Source organism: Plectropomus leopardus, chromosome 8 (assembly GCF_026936395.1).
Source record: "Plectropomus leopardus strain MGB_pleo_1.0 chromosome 8, ASM2693639v1, whole genome shotgun sequence".
Taxonomy (NCBI): Eukaryota; Metazoa; Chordata; class Actinopteri; order Perciformes; family Serranidae; genus Plectropomus; species Plectropomus leopardus.
Genome location: NC_142183.1, coordinates 29,871,970 through 29,892,821, shown reverse-complemented (window position 1 = coordinate 29,892,821; position 20,852 = coordinate 29,871,970). Strand labels below are relative to the sequence as shown.

At 39.0% G+C, this 20,852-nt stretch overlaps 1 protein-coding gene across 1 annotated transcript in view; it reads right to left on the bottom strand.

Moving 5' to 3' along the window:
- Positions 1–20,852, bottom strand: part of LOC121938838 (ubiquitin carboxyl-terminal hydrolase 3-like) — a 40,547-nt gene continuing 19,695 nt past the window's right edge. The window contains exons 6-9 of the mRNA XM_088081445.1: positions 20,463–20,571; positions 20,264–20,324; positions 609–769; positions 1–513 (exon numbers count right to left, since the gene is read on the bottom strand). Of these exons, the coding sequence (XP_087937571.1) occupies positions 508–513; positions 609–769; positions 20,264–20,324; positions 20,463–20,571 (337 nt within the window). The 3' untranslated portion in view covers positions 1–507. The remainder of the gene's footprint in view (positions 514–608; positions 770–20,263; positions 20,325–20,462; positions 20,572–20,852) is intronic.

The window sequence follows — 20,852 nt, the reverse complement described above, 5'->3', positions numbered from 1 at the left end:
GAGAACAAGTTAAACACAGAAAAATGATTCTTAATTTTTGAGTTATTTTTTTATTTATTTATTTGAAGTTAGTTTTTCCCAGAGAGCAAGCCAATTTGTTACAGACCAACTCATCTCCAATCATGATGATAAAAATGATTATGAGTCCAATTCATTCATTCAATGTAGTCCGAATTGTGTTGGAGACGAGTTCTGATTGGGTCTGGTCTTGATTGGACGGCGACGGCGGCGAGGAACAACTTCCTGTCACAGGAAGAAACCTCGGGAGGAACCAGGCTCTCTGAGAGCAACCCCTCCTCCTGAGGGCTGGGGGGAAACTCCTGCTGCTTCACGCTGCTGCTCCTCTGGTGGGCCGCTGGTCGTCCTTCACCATCCGGTGGTCCATCACGGAACGTCCATCCTCGCCTTCACGGCCTGCGGAAACACAGAGAGAGAACAGACATACCTACCTGAGCCCAGATCACCTGGGCGGGATCATCACGCCTCCACGTGGCCTCCTCCACTGCTCTACATCTGAGAACACACAGAACACTTGGAGTCAGTACAGAGTCGCTGGACTAACTGTCAGAGTCCGTGTGTGACTCCAGGATGTGACGGTGTCCTCTTACCATCCGTCGCTGGTAGAAAAGGATGTAGGCGTCACGCTGACGCTGCTGGCAGACCGAGGACCCGGTGGTGCGTGTGACCTCTGAGTCGTTGAAGGTCAGCCAGCGGTCAGCGGGGTCATCCAAATCCACATCTGGATGCAGACCTTCACTGATGTAGTGTCCTAACGGGAGACAAATCAGCGTTACATCAGATGTCTTAACAAGTAGAGGTTATAAAACATAGACTAAGATCAGATATACAACAGTGATTTAACAGCAACATGAAACATTTAATGTCTCCTTTCTCAGGAAAAGAAAAGATGTCTTACCTGCGTGCGCTCCGGAGCCGAGATGGCTGATGATGCTCACCAGACTGTACCAGCCGTCACCCTGAGAGGGAACACAGGGAACAAGAGTTAGCTACACACACACACACACACACACACACACAAACACCAGTTCACACAGACCAGATGTTTCCTTTGTAGTTGATCTCAGACGAGTTATTTCTTACCTGCTCTGAGACCACCATCAGCTCCCTGAAGAGGTCGACCTGGTCTCTCAGCTTCTGCAGCCCCAGCATGGCGTGAAGGTGAACCGCTTCAAATGCAGCATCAGCACTCTGTGGACAGGAAGTGAAAAGAAGAAAACGTGTATTTAATCAACTCTAACTATTGTCACTTACTTGGGCAGCGTGACGAAGGCTGACTGCTGGCTGGACGAGTTGGCGCCGCAGTCGCACCTGAAATCCAACTCTGACTCCTGAAACAGCACAGAGACAACATGCTGTCAGATATACATGAACTAACAAGGACTGTGTGTGTGTGTGTGTGTGTGTGTGTGTGTGTGTGTGTGTGTGTGTGTGTGTGTGTGTGTGTGTGTGTGTGTGTGTGACAGTGTGTTAATGTGTACTGTGTGTGTTTGCCTTTGATGTGTGTGCGCGTGTTTGTGTGTGACCTTGTGAGTGTATCCTTGTGTTTTCCATGCTGTAGTGTTGTATGTGCACAGTTGTAGCCACCAGTGTATGTTAGTGTTTGTGTGCCTGGATTAGGGATGTCCTTTTTTATGCTTTTAAGTTTGAAGTACAAACATGCAGTACATACGCAATACTAAAATTGTGGTTTAGGGCTACTACTATTACTTTTAGGACTACCACTATTACTACCATTATTATTACAGGTCATATTACAATTACTGCTACTGTTGTGTTGCTACAGTTACCCCTTTAATGATGCTCAGTTGTATTGGCACTTTTTGCCAAAGTTTGTATTAAAAATAGATTCAGACAATCATTAGATTAGATGATATTGTGAAAAAGAGGTTAACCTCCAGCAGGGGGAGCTATGTCTCTGCAGCACTTGATGATTCAGTTTACACCTGAACAAGTCATTTCATGTGGTCTGGAGTCATAAAACATCAAACTAAACATTGAAAGAATCTGCCAGAGGGAAGACTTTAAGGTGAACTTTAAGTGTTTTTTTTATCATATACTGGTTTCTTTCTTTTGTTTTTTCACCGGCGTTGACGGGTTTAATTGAATCTGCTTGCACCGAGCTGCACTGCAACTATGTGAGGATATTTTAACAACCGTGGCGAAGCTTTGACTCGCTTTTTAATCTACTTTAAAAATTGAGCAAAAATACTAATGTTGTTTTTGTTGTGATTTTTCTCAGAGCTGCGCTGCTGTGATGATAGTTGGATTTAATCCATTTCCAAATCCATTTAATGTGTGTTGAGATCTGGATTTCTGACAGTTTTTTTTTAATAATATGCACTGAAAACTTAAAATTTTCTCATCTTTATGGTGTACAGAGATGCAAATCATTCACTCCTATATATGTGTCAGCTCTTTTTCATTGTCCACTGCCATCTTTTACTCAAGTAATACCCAACCCCCCTCCAAACTATCATTTTTGTACAAATTACTTATCCCATGTTTCATCAAATTTTGAAAAATAAACGCCTTGCGTGCCTGCTCTGTGAATGAAGAATCCAAAAATTGGAGAAAATCTTGAGGTATTGCAGTAACAACAAAACTAGATCTCAACATCAGTTAACAAACGCTCGCACAAGTCGTGCAGTATAATCCAAATCTTCTTTATCCAAGTCTCATTTATCCAGGCATGTGCTTGGTACTTCCCGAACCCACAGCCCTTTTAGATGGAAAACTGAAGAAACAGATAGTGAAACTTCATCCGCACCCTCGTCAAAGCCAGACTCCAGTGACAAAAAAACAGTCATTTGACCTCAGTGAACATAGAATAACTCTCTACCACTGCCTCCATCAGTTAGTTAATTTGTATATTTGTGTGACTTTGGTCTTTAAAAGGTTAGTTTTCATTCAGATGGAGACTATGTTAGACCAGCAACTCTTGTGTTCGGCGATCTAAAATAAGCATTTTTGTCGATGGAGTCTGACCTTGAAAATCAGAGAGGCTGTCTGTTTGGGAAGTACCGAGCATTCAACTGGATGAGTGACATTTGGATTAAACTGCATGAGTTGGAGAGTTGGTAAATGGATGTTTTGACATAGTTTTGCTGCTGTTAAACACGGACCCCCTTGACTTCAATTTATCAAGAATATACTTTGGATTCTATACTGGAGGCTTGCAACAAAAGCAAAGTTTTCCTGTCAAATTCAGTGTGACAAAGGATGAGTAACTGATATATAAATGATCATTTATGGGGCAAAGTAGTTATTTAAAGCTTTTTCTGCTGCAATTCTAACCTTAAAACAGACTTTGAATTGATCCAGGAATAATCAAGGAATCTCCTTGAAATTTGGGAAGTGTACAAAAAGGACAGGAATGTGTTTGAAATAATAAAATCCGTGGGGCATCAGTATGACGGATGAAAGGAAACACTTTCCAGGGAAAAAAAAAACGCAGTTTCCGACTTTTATCACACTTTGAAAAATAACATGTTACAAATAATGGTAAATGCTGCAGGGTATATGAGTGTTTTGTGTGTAAAAGTGTGTGTGAGTGTGGTAGCACATGGCTCACAGCTTGCACACACTCTTGGCTGGAAACATCTATAGCTCATAAATTACCAGAAATCTTGACCAAGCAACCCCTCCAGCCTTTAACCGCTTACTGCCATGTGTTTATGTGTGCCTGGCAGAGTGTGTTTTGAACAAACATATACTGACACACACGCACACTCTTTCCCATTCTGCAGGGTGTCCGGTGGTGAGCTGTTTGACCGTATCGTGGAAAAAGGTTTCTACGGAGGAGAAGGATGCGAGCACGCTGATCCGACAAGTCCTGGATGCTGTGAACTACCTGCACAAGATGGGCATCGTACACGAGACCTCAAGGTACTCTAACACACACAGGAGTAGTAGCAGCAGTGACGGCAATAAGGGCTGTAGTTCACAGCAACCCTCATAAACGAGGGCTGTGTCTGTCACTGTCCTCTTAAGTTGTATTTATATTAATAATCATCATTTTTCCTTTATATGAGACCCAATTTTTAACAAATAACTGAACAAAGTGACCACAAAGTTAAGAAAACCACACAACTGAAATAAACTTGATTCTCTCTCTCTTTCTCTGTTTCTTCCTCCAGCCAGAGAACTTGCTGTATTTTAATCCACAAGACGAGTCAAAGATTATGATCAGAGACTTCGGTCTTTCCAAGATGGAGGGTAGTGGTGACGTCATGTCCACCGCCTGCGGCACGCCGGGATATGTGGGTAAGTCAGACATTCTTCTCTATAAACTGTATAGTTGGTTGAAGTCTCTGATAAGTGAAGCTGATGCAGAAGTGCCTGCTTACAAAAAGAAGTCCAATTGTATATGAGTGACATGTCACCAGTCCAGGTTATTGGACAGGGCGTATGTGCCGTGACATCACGGATGATGATGATGGAAAATAATTTCATTTTCATAATTACAAAACAGATTTTTCGTCAGTGTCATCTGTGAATTTTGGGAGCATCTGGTTTACAAGATAAATCAAATGTATCAAAATGAGACTTCTGGAACAGTCACACTAAGAAATGCTATTTCAAAAAATGGTACGACATTATAGACCATAGAGTATGTTAACAAAATGTACCCATTTATTCAGAACAAAACAAACATTTTCCTTGTTTGATATTTTTTTTAAAAAGTGCAAAAGTGAGTGTAATATAATAGAATTCTGGGGTAAAAAGTAACATCATATAATAAACATCTAACAATAAATAAGAAAAAATAAGTAGATGCAAATAAAATTAGATCCAGTGGAAAAAATCTGTGATGTATTACAAAAAAATTGCAATATTATATAATAACAATCTGAAAATACAATTCACTCAATAAAGTAAGCAAATGAACAACCAAACAAAGAACCTATGAAAAAAATTCATTTAAGTACTGAGTATCAAAAACAATAATAATATATGGTATAAAAAAACAAATAGTAAGTTCAGTATGAAAAAATAGAACTGAATACAATTACAGTGTGATTATAATAACAAAATCTAAAACCTCCAGTCCAGCTTAATGGGTAAGACTTATGTGCCATGACATCACAAATGATGTCACCAGTCCAGGTTAATGGGCAAGACTTATGTGCCGTGACATCACAAATGATGTCACCAGTCCAGGTTAATGGGTAAGACTTATGTGCCGTGACATCACGAATGATGTCACCAGTCAAGGTTGTATGGCAGGGATTATGCCTTGTGACATCACGAATGATGTCACCATCTGTTTCAGAGAGTTTATGAATAGAACCCCTGGTCTGCGTTCAGATCATCGCTCCCTCCAGTCTCTGGAGGGAGTGTTGCTGGACTGCTCTGATGCCCGGGGCCCAGCCGCTGGCAGCGCCTTGCTTCATGCTACATGTTGCGGGCCAGCTGTTTCGCGTAGGGCTCGGACAAGCCAGAAGTGTCCGAGCCCGCAGCGCAAGCGCGAAACTGACTGAGACTGCTCCAGGCTGACTCTGTGGAGACCAGAGAACCAAGCGGGTGGGTGGGTGGAAAAGACACAAACAAACACATCAGTCATCATGGACGGTTACATAGTGGACGTCGGAGGATCTGTTTACATCCAGCCATTAGCCGAAAATCAACTGCAATGTATCAACAGCCGGTGACGAAGACTGACGGAGGTTAAACTGAGTCACTTAATGATACCTTCAAGCTCCATTCGGTTAAAATGAGCACTAAGTGAAAGTCAAGTTCTCATGATGTGTTCACTGCGACCCTGTAAGATTTAGATTTTGGTGAAAACAATCAATAATAAACAAATCAATAATACTGGCATTCATCGGAAAAGTGGCGAATAATTTCATTTTCATAATTACAAAACAGATTTTTCATCAGCGTCGTCTGTGAATTTTGGGAGCATCTGGTTTACAAGATAAATCAAATGTATCATTGTAAATGAGACTTCTGGAACAGTCACACTAAGAAATGCTATTTCAACAAATGGTATGACATTATAGACCATAGAGTATGTTAACAAAATGCATCCATTTATTGATAACAAAACAAACATTTTCCTTGTTTAAAATGTTTTTTAAAAGTGCAAAAGTGAGTGTAATATACTAGAATTCTGGGGTAAAAAAGTAACATCATATAATAAACATCTAACAATAAATAAGAAAAAATAAGGAGATGCAAATCAAATTAAATCCAGTGGAAAAAATCTGACGTATTACAAAAAATTTGCAATATTATATAATAAAAATCTGAAAATACAATTCACTCAATAAAGTAAGCAAATGAACAACCAAACAAAGAACCTATAAAAAAATTCATTTAAGTACTGAGTATCAAAAACAATAATAATATATGGTATAAAAAAACAAATAGTAAGTTCAGTATGAAAAAATAGAACTGAATACAATTACAGTGTGATTATAATAACAAAATCTAAAACCTCCAGTCCAGGTTAATGGGCAAGACTTATGTGCCATGACATCACAAATGATGTCACCAGTCCAGGTTAATGGGCAAGACTTATGTGCCATGACATCACAAATGATGTCACCAGTCCAGGTTAATGGGCAAGACTTATGTGCCATGACATCACAAATGATGTCACCAGTCCAGGTTAATGGGCAGGGCTGATGTGCCGTGACATCACGAATGATGTCACCAGTCCAGCTTAATGGGTAAGACTTATGTGCCGTGACATCATGAATGATGTCACCAGTCAAGGTTGTATGGCAGGGATTATGCCTTGTGACATCACGAATGATGTCACCATCTGTTTCAGAGAGTTTATGAATAGAACCCCTGGTCTGCGTTCAGATCATCGCTCCCTCCAGTCTCTGGAGGGAGTGTTGCTGGACTGCTCTGATGCCCGGGGCCCAGCCGCTGGCAGCGCCTTGCTTCATGCTACATGTTGCGGGCCAGCTGTTTCGCGTAGGGCTCGGACAAGCCAGAAGTGTCCGAGCCCGCAGTGCAAGCGCGAAACTGACTGAGACTGCTCCAGGCTGACTCTGTGGAGACCAGAGAACGAGGCGGGTGGGTGGGTGGAAAAGACACAAACAAACACATCAGCCATCATGGACGTTACATAGTGGACGTCGAAGGATCTGTTTACATCCAGCCATTAGCCGAAAATCAACTGCAATGTATCAACAGCCGGTGACGAAGACTGACGGAGGTTAAACTGAGTCACTTAATGATACCTTCAAGCTCCATTCGGTTAAAATGAGCACTAAGTGAAAGTCAAGTTCTCATGATGTGTTCACTGCGACCCTGTAAGATTTAGATTTTGGTGAAAACAATCAATAATAAACAATCAATAATACTGGCATTCATCGGAAAAGTGGCAAATAATTTCATTTTCATAATTACAAAACAGATTTTTCATCAGCGTCATCTGTGAATTTTGGGAGCATCTGGTTTACAAGATAAATCAAATGTATCATTGTAAATGAGACTTTTGGAACAGTCACACTAAGAAATGCTATTTCAACAAATGGTATGACATTATAGACCATAGAGTATGTTAACAAAATGCATCCATTTATTCAGAACAAAACAAACATTTTCCTTGTTTAAAATGTTTTTTAAAAGTGCAAAAGTGAGTGTAATATACTAGAATTCTGGGGTAAAAAAGTAACATCATATAATAAACATCTAACAATAAATAAGAAAAAATAAGGAGATGCAAATCAAATTAAATCCAGTGGAAAAAATCTGACGTATTACAAAAAATTTGCAATATTATATAATAAAAATCTGAAAATACAATTCACTCAATAAAGTAAGCAAATGAACAACCAAACAAAGAACCTATAAAAAAATCATTTAAGTACTGAGTATCAAAAACAATAATAATATATGGTATAAAAAAACAAATAGTAAGTTCAGTATGAAAAAATAGAACTGAATACAATTACAGTGTGATTATAATAACAAAATCTAAAACCTCCAGTCCAGGTTAATGGGCAAGACTTATGTGCCGTGACATCACAAATGATGTCACCAGTCCAGGTTAATGGGCAAGACTTATGTGCTGTGACATCACAAATGATGTCACCAGTCCAGGTTAATGGGCAAGACTTATGTGCCATGACATCACAAATGATGTCACCAGTCCTGGTTAATGGGTAAGACTTATGTGCCGTGACATCACGAATGATGTCACCAGTCAAGGTTGTATGGCAGGGATTATGCCTTGTGATATCACGAATGATGTCACCATCTGTTTCAGAGAGTTTATGAATAGAACCCCTGGTCTGCGTTCAGATCATCGCTCCCTCCAGTCTCTGGAGGGAGTGTTGCTGGACTGCTCTGATGCCCGGGGCCCAGCCGCTGGCAGCGCCTTGCTTCATGCTACATGTTGCGGGCCAGCTGTTTCGCGTAGGGCTCGGACAAGCCAGAAGTGTCCGAGCCCGCAGTGCAAGCGCGAAACTGACTGAGACTGCTCCAGGCTGACTCTGTGGAGACCAGAGAACGAGGCGGGTGGGTGGGTGGAAAAGACACAAACAAACACATCAGTCATCATGGACGGTTACATAGTGGACGTCGGAGGATCTGTTTACATCCAGCCATTAGCCGAAAATCAACTGCAATGTATCAACAGCCGGTGACGAAGACTGACGGAGGTTAAACTGAGTCACTTAATGATACCTTCAAGCTCCATTCGGTTAAAATGAGCACTAAGTGAAAGTCAAGTTCTCATGATGTGTTCACTGCGACCCTGTAAGATTTAGATTTTGGTGAAAACAATCAATAATAAACAAATCAATAATACTGGCATTCATCGGAAAAGTGGCAAATAATTTCATTTTCATAATTACAAAACAGATTTTTCATCAGCGTCGTCTGTGAATTTTGGGAGCATCTGGTTTACAAGATAAATCAAATGTATCATTGTAAATGAGACTTTTGGAACAGTCACACTAAGAAATGCTATTTCAACAAATGGTATGACATTATAGACCATAGAGTATGTTAACAAAATGCATCCATTTATTCAGAACAAAACAAACATTTTCCTTGTTTAAAATGTTTTTTAAAAGTGCAAAAGTGAGTGTAATATACTAGAATTCTGGGGTAAAAAAGTAACATCATATAATAAACATCTAACAATAAATAAGAAAAAATAAGGAGATGCAAATCAAATTAAATCCAGTGGAAAAAATCTGACGTATTACAAAAAATTTGCAATATTATATAATAAAAATCTGAAAATACAATTCACTCAATAAAGTAAGCAAATGAACAACCAAACAAAGAACCTATAAAAAAAATCATTTAAGTACTGAGTATCAAAAACAATAATAATATATGGTATAAAAAAACAAATAGTAAGTTCAGTATGAAAAAATAGAACTGAATACAATTACAGTGTGATTATAATAACAAAATCTAAAACCTCCAGTCCAGGTTAATGGGCAAGACTTATGTGCCATGACATCACAAATGATGTCACCAGTCCAGGTTAATGGGCAGGGCTGATGTGCCGTGACATCACGAATGATGTCACCAGTCCAGCTTAATGGGTAAGACTTATGTGCCGTGACATCACAAATGATGTCACCAGTCCAGGTTAATGGGCAGGGCTGATGTGCCGTGACATCATGAATGATGTCACCAGTCAAGGTTGTATGGCAGGGATTATGCCTTGTGACATCACGAATGATGTCACCATCTGTTTCAGAGAGTTTATGAATAGAACCCCTGGTCTGCGTTCAGATCATCGCTCCCTCCAGTCTCTGGAGGGAGTGTTGCTGGACTGCTCTGATGCCTGGGCCCAGCCGCTGGCAGCGCTTACTTCATGCTACATGTTGCGGGCCAGCTGTTTCGCGTAGGGCTCGGACAAGCCAGAAGTGTCCGAGCCCGCAGTGCAAGCGCGAAACTGACTGAGACTGCTCCAGGCTGACTCTGTGGAGACCAGAGAACGAGGCGGGTGGGTGGGTGGAAAAGACACAAACAAACACATCAGTCATCATGGACGGTTACATAGTGGACGTCGGAGGATCTGTTTCCATCCAGCCATTAGCCGAAAATCAACTGCAATGTATCAACAGCCGGTGACGAAGACTGACGGAGGTTAAACTGAGTCACTTAATGATACCTTCAAGCTCCATTCGGTTAAAATGAGCACTAAGTGAAAGTCAAGTTCTCATGATGTGTTCACTGCGACCCTGTAAGATTTAGGTTTTTGGCTAAAACAATCAATAATAAACAAATCATATCTGCATATCCAGCAGCGCTTCTTGTCTTTTTTGACATGTCCAGCTGTTGTTGTGGTGGCTGGATCATGTTGGATCGCAGGTTCCTCTGGACGTCTTTTTGTCTTCTAAAAAAATCATCAGAATAAACCATGTTGAGTATATTTTGTTCCCAGAGCCTAAATATGAATCCTACAAAGATTGAAAATAGGTTCATGTGAAGCCTTGGCACTTCCTGTGCAACATACCAAAAGTCGGCCGAACAGTCTGTCCCGCCAAGGAGTCCTCCCAGGACGATCCTCCACAGAGGGCTTGGCGGCAGGAGCGTCTGAGACTCTGGTGAGAGACACAAACACAATTCATTAGCAGAGATTGTTCAAAGAGATGAATCATTCTTTATTGTAAATACAACATGTTAGCAATGTCAACTTTTAGTCAACTAAATAGTCAACTGACACAAAAACAAGTCCAACAATGTCAGCAGCTGATTCAACAATTAAGTCATTTATTGAGCAAAAAATCTCTTTTGAATCATCGTAAACTATAAATGATTCATATCTTTGTCCAGCCCATTTAAATAATAAGATGTAGATATAACATTTATTTCATTTATAAGGTATAATGCAACACAATTCATGCTATGAAATCTGAGCAAAATGGCTTGGTTTGTTTAAAAAAAAAACATTGGAAGAAGGAACTAAGTGAACTGGTTAAAAGAAAATAAAGATGCATTTGGTAACATCAACATGTGAATGAAACTCAACAGTCAACTAAAAGTTGCATAATGTTGCTTTAATGCAGGTGTGTCTATTTAACTGGCAGCGTGGAGAGTTTAGTTACTCTTGATAGCCTATTTTTTAACTCCTTCATATAACTGATTTGAACAAAATGTCACAAAACACCACTTTAAACTGCATCAAACTATGCAGCTCTTTTTATTTGTCTAGTTATCAAGTTAACGTCTTCAAAGGTAACTTTTCTTACCTTACACTAGAGACAGAGCGTGGTCTTCTGCTCTCCACAACTTTCTCAGCTTTCTCAGCTGCCTTTTGATTTCTCTGTAAAAGTTGAAGTTAAAATATTTCAGTGCAAGTTGTCAAAAAAGATTTGCTTCATAGCTGACTTCAGAGACAACAGAATCTACAAAAACTTGCTGAAAGATCTGTAATACATACCTGTCGTCCACAGCAAGGTAGATTGAACATGGTTGCCGATGGTTTTGTAGCTAAAGTCAGCTCTCAACAAAGGGTTAACCTGTTCAAAGCGTCTGCAAATGTCAAACTGAGAGCCTGTGAAAACAAAAAGACAAAAACATCGAAACAAACACAAAACAGTTTTTAAATATGTGAATATATTTATTTAGTTTGTTCTGTAACACTATCGTCTATATTATTTCAAAATGTATATATATATATATATATATATATATATATATATATTGTGTTTTGTTTTTTCTGGACAACTTTCCCTTTTTTGTGGTTATTTTCTCATCAGCAACACTTTTTTAAAACAAATTTTATGTTGTTTTATTGTCACCTTTTACTATTTAGTTGCAATTTGTTGGCCATTACCTATTTTCCATGTGTTTTTGAAAGGTTTTAAAAGCTCAACTAGCTTGTGGAAGGCATCTGAACACAGCACAAGAAAACTGCTCTTGTCCAGGTTTCAAAGGGTTAATGAATAAGTCCGGTGATACTCTTATTATCAATAATTCCCATAAAAAAATCCCACTTTCATAAAGCTGCATAGCTGTCCAAAAACACTGATAAAAACCACCAATAAGCCACACTGTTGCACTGAGGGAGCTCCATTCTGCACACACAGGTTGGGCCCCAGCATGGAGATCTTGATCCCCACTAGAGGTCGCTAAAGTTTCACTGTGGGTAACCAGGCATGTATTGTTTTTTATACAGTATAAACAGAAGGCCTGTATGTCAAGACTGTATTCATTTCTGTGAAGAAAAGTAAGTCAAATAGTTTTTGTTTAAAGTTTAGATTGTTATTCAGGTTATTCTTATGAAACATCTCACAGGACAAGGACACGGTGAAGACCAGAACACAAGCTGGACTCACAGAGCCTTCCCTCTCTGCTGGTCGGCCTCGTCCTGCATTATATGGACCAGGTGGTTATACTGCTGTGGGACACCTTATACCAGATGTTTCTGACCATGTGTCTCCCTTTTTGTTCCTCACTTATGATGTTAAATAATATGGCAGAAAAGTGGCACAGTGAAACTGACCTTTGACCTTTTGGATATAAAATCTCATCATTTTATCCTTTTAAGCACTTGTGCTATTTTATGAGTTATTGCCAAAATTAAAAAATGTTTGAGACGTCATTGTGGCCTTAACCTTTAACCTTTGACCTTCATGTCCAAGTTGAAATTTGAGCCAAAGAAAATCCCTCACCGTGTTCTTGACATAAATGGGACAAAAATAGAATGGACAGGCAGATGGACGGACAACCCAAAAACATGCGGGCTTCGCCGGCACAGAGGCATAAAAACTCTGCAGACTGAACTCTGAAATCAGTTGTTGTAAATGACTTTAAAAAGTAAATGACTCCATCACATTAGGTTAAAGCACAAGTTCATTCACTTCCTGTAAGCCTTTATTTTGATAGTCCCATTTCCTTTTTTGATCCTCTGAGACCTTTATTTTGATGCCTGTTTGGAGGAAACAGGATACTGTGGCCAAAATGTTTGAGAACAAAGGAGGAAAACAGTGAAACTTTACTCTGCAATATCAAACTGGCTTTCTTGTAAAGTCGAGCGTCCGGCTGGAATGGAAACAAGGTGCAGTGATATTTAACATGTTTTCTTGTTTACGTTGCTGGTGTGTGTTTTAATTGACTGGAGGAGAAAAAAAGTGTTGATTTATGCATCACTGTCACTGTCATGCTAAAAATAGCTGCATGATTAACCCTTTGAAACCAGGAGTAACATCACTTTTCCTGTGCTGCTTTCAGACACCTTTCACAACAGTCTGAACCTGTGAATCCTGAGCAAATTGCTGAGGTTTCTTTCAGAAACATGTTTATTTAAAAAAATGGCAATGAGCACTTTGATAAGAAATCATCCACAAACTGCAAGAAATAAGTAGATTCAGAAAACTTATTTTGAAGAGTTAAGGAAAATGTATTTTTAAAAAGCCATGGGAAACTGTATAATGTTAAAGGAATCTTACAATTTTAAGCACTTTTTTAAAACTTTTTTCATTTATTGTTTTTTTTAACCTATTTTCAGGTAAGTTTGTTGTTTATTTAAATAATCTAGTACCTTTTTTTCATTTTGTTCTCTTCTCTTGTTTTTGAAAGCAAGCCAGTTTTCTCAGGTTTGTTGAGACTTTCATGTGTGTGTATACAAAAGCAATGTCATGTATATGTGTACTTAAAATAGTATCAGTGCTCCTACAGCTCATGCCAGAAGGAACTTCTGACTTTTTAGGGCTTTTATTGATACATAAAACGTGACTTTTTGGGTGATGTTATGAAGTCATGTCAGAGTCATTCAGTTATCCTCCTTTTTAGTTCTTCGCCTTTCAAGACTTTTCAAAGATTAACTTAATACATTTGAATACCAGTTCAGGCCCTATTTTTAAATAATGAATTCAGTGCCTTTTAAGACTTTTTAGGGATGAACGGGAACCCTGAGTATTTATGGATAATGGTTGTGTTTGCAAAGGGATAAGAGCTTGTTTTATTTATTTGTGTGTACTTTTGTAGCTCTTACGGTGTTTTTGGAGCCAGATACATAGAGCTGTGTGTGCGCAGAGAGGCAGAAACATGCAAACGCTTTCTTTTTGTCAGATCTCTAAAGCTGTGCGTATGCCTGATTGTGATTCTGGGCGCACAGGCATGATCATACCGTTTAGTAAATGTCACTAGTGCTCCACACTGATAACCGGCAGTTTGAATACTGACCGTAGACTGTATATACGGTCTCTGATACAGACACGGTAAGATTTCCATAATACAGGCTTTACAGCCGACAGCGTATGGATGTGTTGTAAGATGGTAAAATGATGAATTATGATTCAAAAATATCCATTACTACAGCCGGCACAAAGCCTGTGTTGTGTCAGAGACTCCAAGAGTTACATGCATGTTCACGCGGCAGAGTCCCGCGGGTCCTGTGCGGGTTTATTTGTCTGGATTTCGTAAAATGGTACATTTTACGTCTTTAGGACTTAATATTTGTAATATTGGCTATTAAAAAAATGCATTCTGAAAAGTCAACAAGTCTCAAAAAAATATCCAGTGATTTAAGGATGTGTCTTTCCAAATGTTAAGCAAATGGGGAAAAGTCTTTCCGGGCCAGTGTGCATCACCTGACGCTGTAACTCCACTTTCAGCCACTATGTAAATTTTGCTTCAGAGCGTGGTGCACTTCCTGGGGGCCTGCATGAAGCAGAGAAAACTCTTTTTCTGGGTTTAGAAAAGTGTAAAATACCCGGATCTTCTGGCCCATAGAGCATGCGTAGAAGTGATTAACAACAGCCGAGCAGCGGCCGAGTGCAGCCGAGTACCCGAGCACTGACTCTGACTCACTGCCTCGCTCACACAGATGACCCGAGTGCTCGAAGCGAACAGCACTCGTTCACGAGCACGAGCTTAGCTTATTAGCACCAGCCGCTAATCGATGGTATAACGATATGATAATGATAATCTGATAATGGTATATTTATCTCTCTACACACACACACAGACACACACACACACACACACACACACACACATATATACAACTTATCAGGGAATCATATCGTAATCACGATCGGAGAAATTAAATTAGCAGAATCAAAAAGTGTTGTGCCCACGAAAAGGTAATAAAAGGTGGTGCCTTGTAACGTTGCCCTGTGTATTATTACACAGTTGAACTTTAAGTAAATACTACGTTCAGTACCATTTAGTAAATGTCTCTAAGACGCCCATATTACAGGCTTTACAGCCGACAGCGTATGGATGTGTAGTAAAATGGTAAAAATGATGAATTATGATTCAAAAATATCCATTTCTACAGCCAGCACGAAGCCTGTGTTGTGTCAGGGACTCCGAGAGTTAAATGCGCATTTGTTTTTGTTTTTTTTTACATCAGTTTCAACATTTAAAATTCAATATTTACAGATTTGTCAGTGTCAGAGTTCACCAAGTCTCCTCAATACTGAGCACCTGACCATAAAATAAATACAAAACTTAAAGCTGTTGTAGCATTTCACAGTATATAGAGGCTGTGGGTTTTTGATACTGTAAGTATACTTTTTTGATGATACCCCTTGTAAAAGATATATGGTCGAGTTCTCACTCTTCACCTGAGCCAGACAGGGCCCCAAAAGCCTGACCGATTTGGTCTGAAAATATGCGCTTATTAGCCGGGTCAGGTAGAGGAAAAAAATTGTGAATGAATGTAATTTTACATAAATAGTTGTTTAAAGGGAGACCTATTAAACTTTTGGGTTTTTTTCTGTTGTCTTTATTGTTTTGAATAGCATTTTTGTGCTTGTAAAAGGTCTCCTAGCTAATAAAGCCCAAAGTTCAAGTCGAAGGCAGCTCTTTCTTCCTCAGAAGTCAATGCTCCGAAGCTGCCAAACCAAATGACATTGCTTTTGCTTCTTTTTTAGTAGTAGTAGTAGTAGTACTTTATACAGTCATCAAATATAATACGATAAACACCAACAGTATCAACAGTATAAACAAAAACAGTCTGTGTATGATGTAGAGACTGAACAGGTTTAGGCAGCAGCAAAATGCTTATATATGCCTAACCTACATGCTCATCAATTTAAGCTAACTTTAAAAATGTAAAAAAAATCCAACAAAAAACGTATTCATGTTTGTACCCTTCAAAAATTGCTTAAAAAACCATTCTTTTGAAAACCAAAAGTGAATTACGCATTTTTAAACTTATACTCGCATAATTCCAGAAATTGACCCCAATATAAGAGATGCACCTCCTTTTAAATCGCTTTTTAGCTTTTTGTACAGTAAACCTATAAACACCTCTCAGATCATATTTGCTCTCCTGTATTAAAAAGAACTTTTGCTCAGAGTCTGGGAGTGACACTGATTTTGCTTTGAACATTATTTGCATTATTTTACAATAAAACAAGTCATTCAATTTCAAACATGAGAATTTAGAAATGGTGGATTTGTGTGAGCATAATAATCAGTTCCAGATCCATATGGCTCGTTTTTGTACAACAACTATTGAGTTTTTAGTTGTTTTGAAGGTTGATCCCCAAAGTTCTACACAGTAAGACATGTAAGGTAAAACAAGTGAGCAATAAATTATATGTTGGGCCCATTAATTCAATACATCCCTAGATTTATACAGGATTCCTGCTGACTTACAGATTTTCCCTAAAATATAATCAAAATGTTGTTTTCATGATATTACGTTACTATTATTATACAATACTAGTATTACAGATTTTTAATTTAATATTAGCAGTAATTTCTTTTTGATTTCCAAAAACCATGAATTAAGTTTTATTTATATTCAGAGACAATTTGTTTACATCAAACCAAGTTTTGAGGATTTCCAGCTCCCTTTCCACAGTATTCAAAAGTTCCTTTAAATTTTAACCGGAACAAACTAAATTTGTGTCATCTGCAAAATTACAAATTTTAACAGATCTGTAACATTGCAAATATCAATAATATAACGTGTAAACAGTTTTGGACCAATCACAGATCCTTGGGGTACTCCACAGGTGATCTCCTTAAATCCTGACATGATAACTTTTATTTGTACACACTCTGTCTGCTGTGTAAGTAACTTCGTAGCCAAGAATAAGCTGTACCACGTATCCCATACTTCTCCAGTTTCATCATTAATCGGCTGTGATCTACAGTATCAAAATCCTTCTGTAAGTCCACATAAATACCAACAGAGCATTCATCGTTTTCATTAGCCATTGCAATTTCTTCAACCATCTGCATTACTGCATCAGAAGTAGTTCTGTTTTCTCTAAATCTGGACTGATTTTCACTTTATAATTTATTTTTACTGACAAACAAATCTAATTGTCCATGTGGTGCTTGTCCCCATTTTTGAATACTGAATTACCTTTGCTAGTTTCATATTATTAGAAAAATTCCCTTTTGAAAAGACAGATGACATATATAGGTCAGAGGTCTGACTTCTTTAATAATTACCATATCTATGTCATTTATGTCAGATGATCTTTTGTTTTTGAACTGTCTTTCAGTGTCAATCACATCATTTTCATTTACCCCACTAATAACCATTGAGCGGATATTGCTATTTATTAGATCATTAAGCGTATCTTTTTTGTCATCAGGGACTACAATCTCTCTGGCCAAAGTAGTGCCAATACCCACAAAGTAATCATTGAAATCTTCAGCTACATTTTTTGGATTGTCCACTGTAGTGTTAGAGCCATTTAAAAAAATAATTGGGAAGTTCAGATATATTACACTGATTCCAAATAATATTGTTCAGCACTTTCCAGGTCCTTTGCATATTATTTTTACTGTCCTCCAACATCTTACTGTAATATTCCTTCTTTTTTAATCTCATAATGGTGATCAATTTGATCTTATACAACTTATATTTTTCTTCACTTTCATCAGTCCTCAGCTGTAAACATTTCTTATACAGTAGATTTTTCTTTTTACCTGCCCTTTCTAGACCTTTGGTCATCCATGGCTCTCCTGTATGTTTGTCTTTCACTCAGTACTCTCTAATGAGACAATGTTTATTATATAATTCTTAAAATGTGAACATAAATGCATCATTGGCCTGATTAGGATCCTCCATGTACACCCCGTCCCAACTACAATTGATAAGTTCCATCTTTACAGTAAAGCCTTCTTTCTGGTGTCCTTAATCTCAGTAATTTACAATAAGACTCACCTTTACCATCTGAATATTTAACATTCAGATTATGTAATATTACAAAAATAGGAAGGTGATCACTGATGTCACTTAGCAAACCACTTGTTGCTTCATAATGAGCATTGGTAAACATGTTCTCTCCTCTCCAGGACTGACAGCAATCTTTAATTTGAACTGTACTTGCTTGTACTTAGTTTCTGTACTTTTGCCTGCTGATTGGCCCTTTTACCCACATGGTCAGCATTGTAGCTGGCACACTGTCTGTAATTCCATGTTTACATTGCAAACTGAGGAACTTCTAATGGTGCCATTTCACCAGAATGTAAACAAAAACAAGTTAAATTTCGAGGTTAGCATAAGTTAAATTATGGCAAAATTCTGCGTCCTGTTAATCCCCCAACACATTATGGGAACTGCACTTTTGAAGTTTATGTGTGATATATAAGTACCACTCGGTCAAATCATAATAAAAGAAGTGATACAATCCACTAATATTATCCTTTTTTGTATTGCACTCAATATTTTTGGAGCAGCATACAGGCCTGCAAAGTGTTTTTTATGACTGTGTGTGAAACCATAGGATATATTATAACTCAACACAATAACCTTTTCTACGGTTATTTACCTATGTGACAACAATACCATCTGAAACTATTTTATGACTTATGTCTTCTTTTGAACCTTTAATTAGAGGTCTGTTGTTGCATTACCATGCATTTATCTGCATTTAGCACCTTTTAAAATATCCTTACCCCACATGCATTGTATATGTTTTTAAGCACAAACCCAGCTATAAACCTGACTTATCCTTTTGTGAAGTAAAACAAAGTACAAAGATTGAAATTGCACAGGAACCTATAAAACTACAAATCTGTGGTGATGATCACTTAATATATTATGGATCACTTCAAGGCTGCAAAAATAGTGTTTGATGATTAATACACACAAATACAGCAGAAACATGTAGGGAATTATATTACAATCTGTGTACATGTTTCTGTGCCCTTTTTAATTGAAAGTCAATGTATGCTAAAGTAAATCACTAAAAATATGAATTATTTACCGGTTTTCACAGCTTGTCTGTGGATGATTTATGAATAAAGTCAACCTACTTTGAATGACAAACAAAAGCTCTGAATCTTGAGTTTTTGTGTATCTAAACCAACATGAGGCGCAGGATGTGAACCGCATTTTCACTCTCCTGTAAGTTATTTCACCATAACACAGAGAATGTTGTTGTGGAGACATTCAGGAAAATCACTGTTGAACCAAGATTTAAAATGACAGAGAACAAGTTAAACACAGAAAAATGATTCTTAATTTTTGAGTTTTTATTTATTTATTTGAAGTTAGTTTTTCCCAGAGAGCAAGCCAATTTGTTACAGACCAACTCATCTCCAATCATGATGATAAAAATGATTATGAGTCCAATTCATTGCCAATGTAGTCCGAATTGTGTTGGAGACGAGTTCTGATTGGGTCTGGTCTTGATTGGACGGCGACGGCGGCGAGGAACAACTTCCTGTCACAGGAAGAAACCTCGGAGGAACCAGGCTCTCTGAGAGCAACCCCTCCTCCTGAGGGCTGGGGGGAAACTCCTGCTGCTTCACGCTGCTGCTCCTCTGGTGGGCCGCTGGTCGTCCTTCACCATCCGGTGGTCCATCACGGAACGTCCATCCTCGCCTTCACGGCCTGCGGAAACACAGAGAGAGAACAGACATACCTACCTGAGCCCAGATCACCTGGGCGGGATCATCACGCCTCACGTGGCCTCCTCCACTGCTCTACATCTGAGAACACACAGAACACTTGGAGTCAGTACAGAGTCGCTGGACTAACTGTCAGAGTCCGTGTGACTCCAGGATGTGACGGTGTCCTCTTACCATCCGTCGCTGGTAGAAAAGGATGTAGGCGTCACGCTGACGCTGCTGGCAGACCGAGGACCCGGTGGTGCGTGTGACCTCTGAGTCGTTGAAGGTCAGCCAGCGGTCAGCGGGTCATCCAAATCCACATCTGGATGCAGACCTTCACTGATGTAGTGTCCTAACGGGAGACAAATCAGCGTTACATCAGATGTCTTAACAAGTAGAGGTTATAAAACATAGACTAAGATCAGATATACAACAGTGATTTAACAGCAACATGAAACATTTAATGTCTCCTTTCTCAGGAAAAGAAAAGATGTCTTACCTGCGTGCGCTCCGGAGCCGAGATGGCTGATGATGCTCACCAGACTGTACCAGCCGTCACCCTGAGAGGGAACACAGGGAACAAGAGTTAGCTACACACACACACACACACACACACACACACACACACACACACAAACACCAGTTCACACAGACCAGATGTTTCCTTTGTAGCTGATCTCAGACGAGTTATTTCTTACCTGCTCTGAGACCACCATCAGCTCCCTGAAGAGGTCGACCTGGTCTCTCAGCTTCTGCAGCCCCAGCCATGGCGTGAAGGTGAACCGCTTCAAATGCAGCATCAGCACTCTGTGGACAGGAAGTGAAAAGAAGAAAACGTGTGAGCAGGTTGCACATGATCGATGGTGTTCATTCTTAATAATTTTCTCAAACATTTCACAGTTAATCTCAATTATCTAGTATTTAATCAACTCTAACTATTGTCACTTACTTGGGCAGCGTGATTTAACGCTGACTGCTGGCTGGACGAGTTGGCGCGCAGTCGCACCTGAAATCCAACTCTGACTCCTGAAACAGCGCAGAGACAACATGCTGTCAGATATACATAAACTAACAAGGAGTGTGTGTGT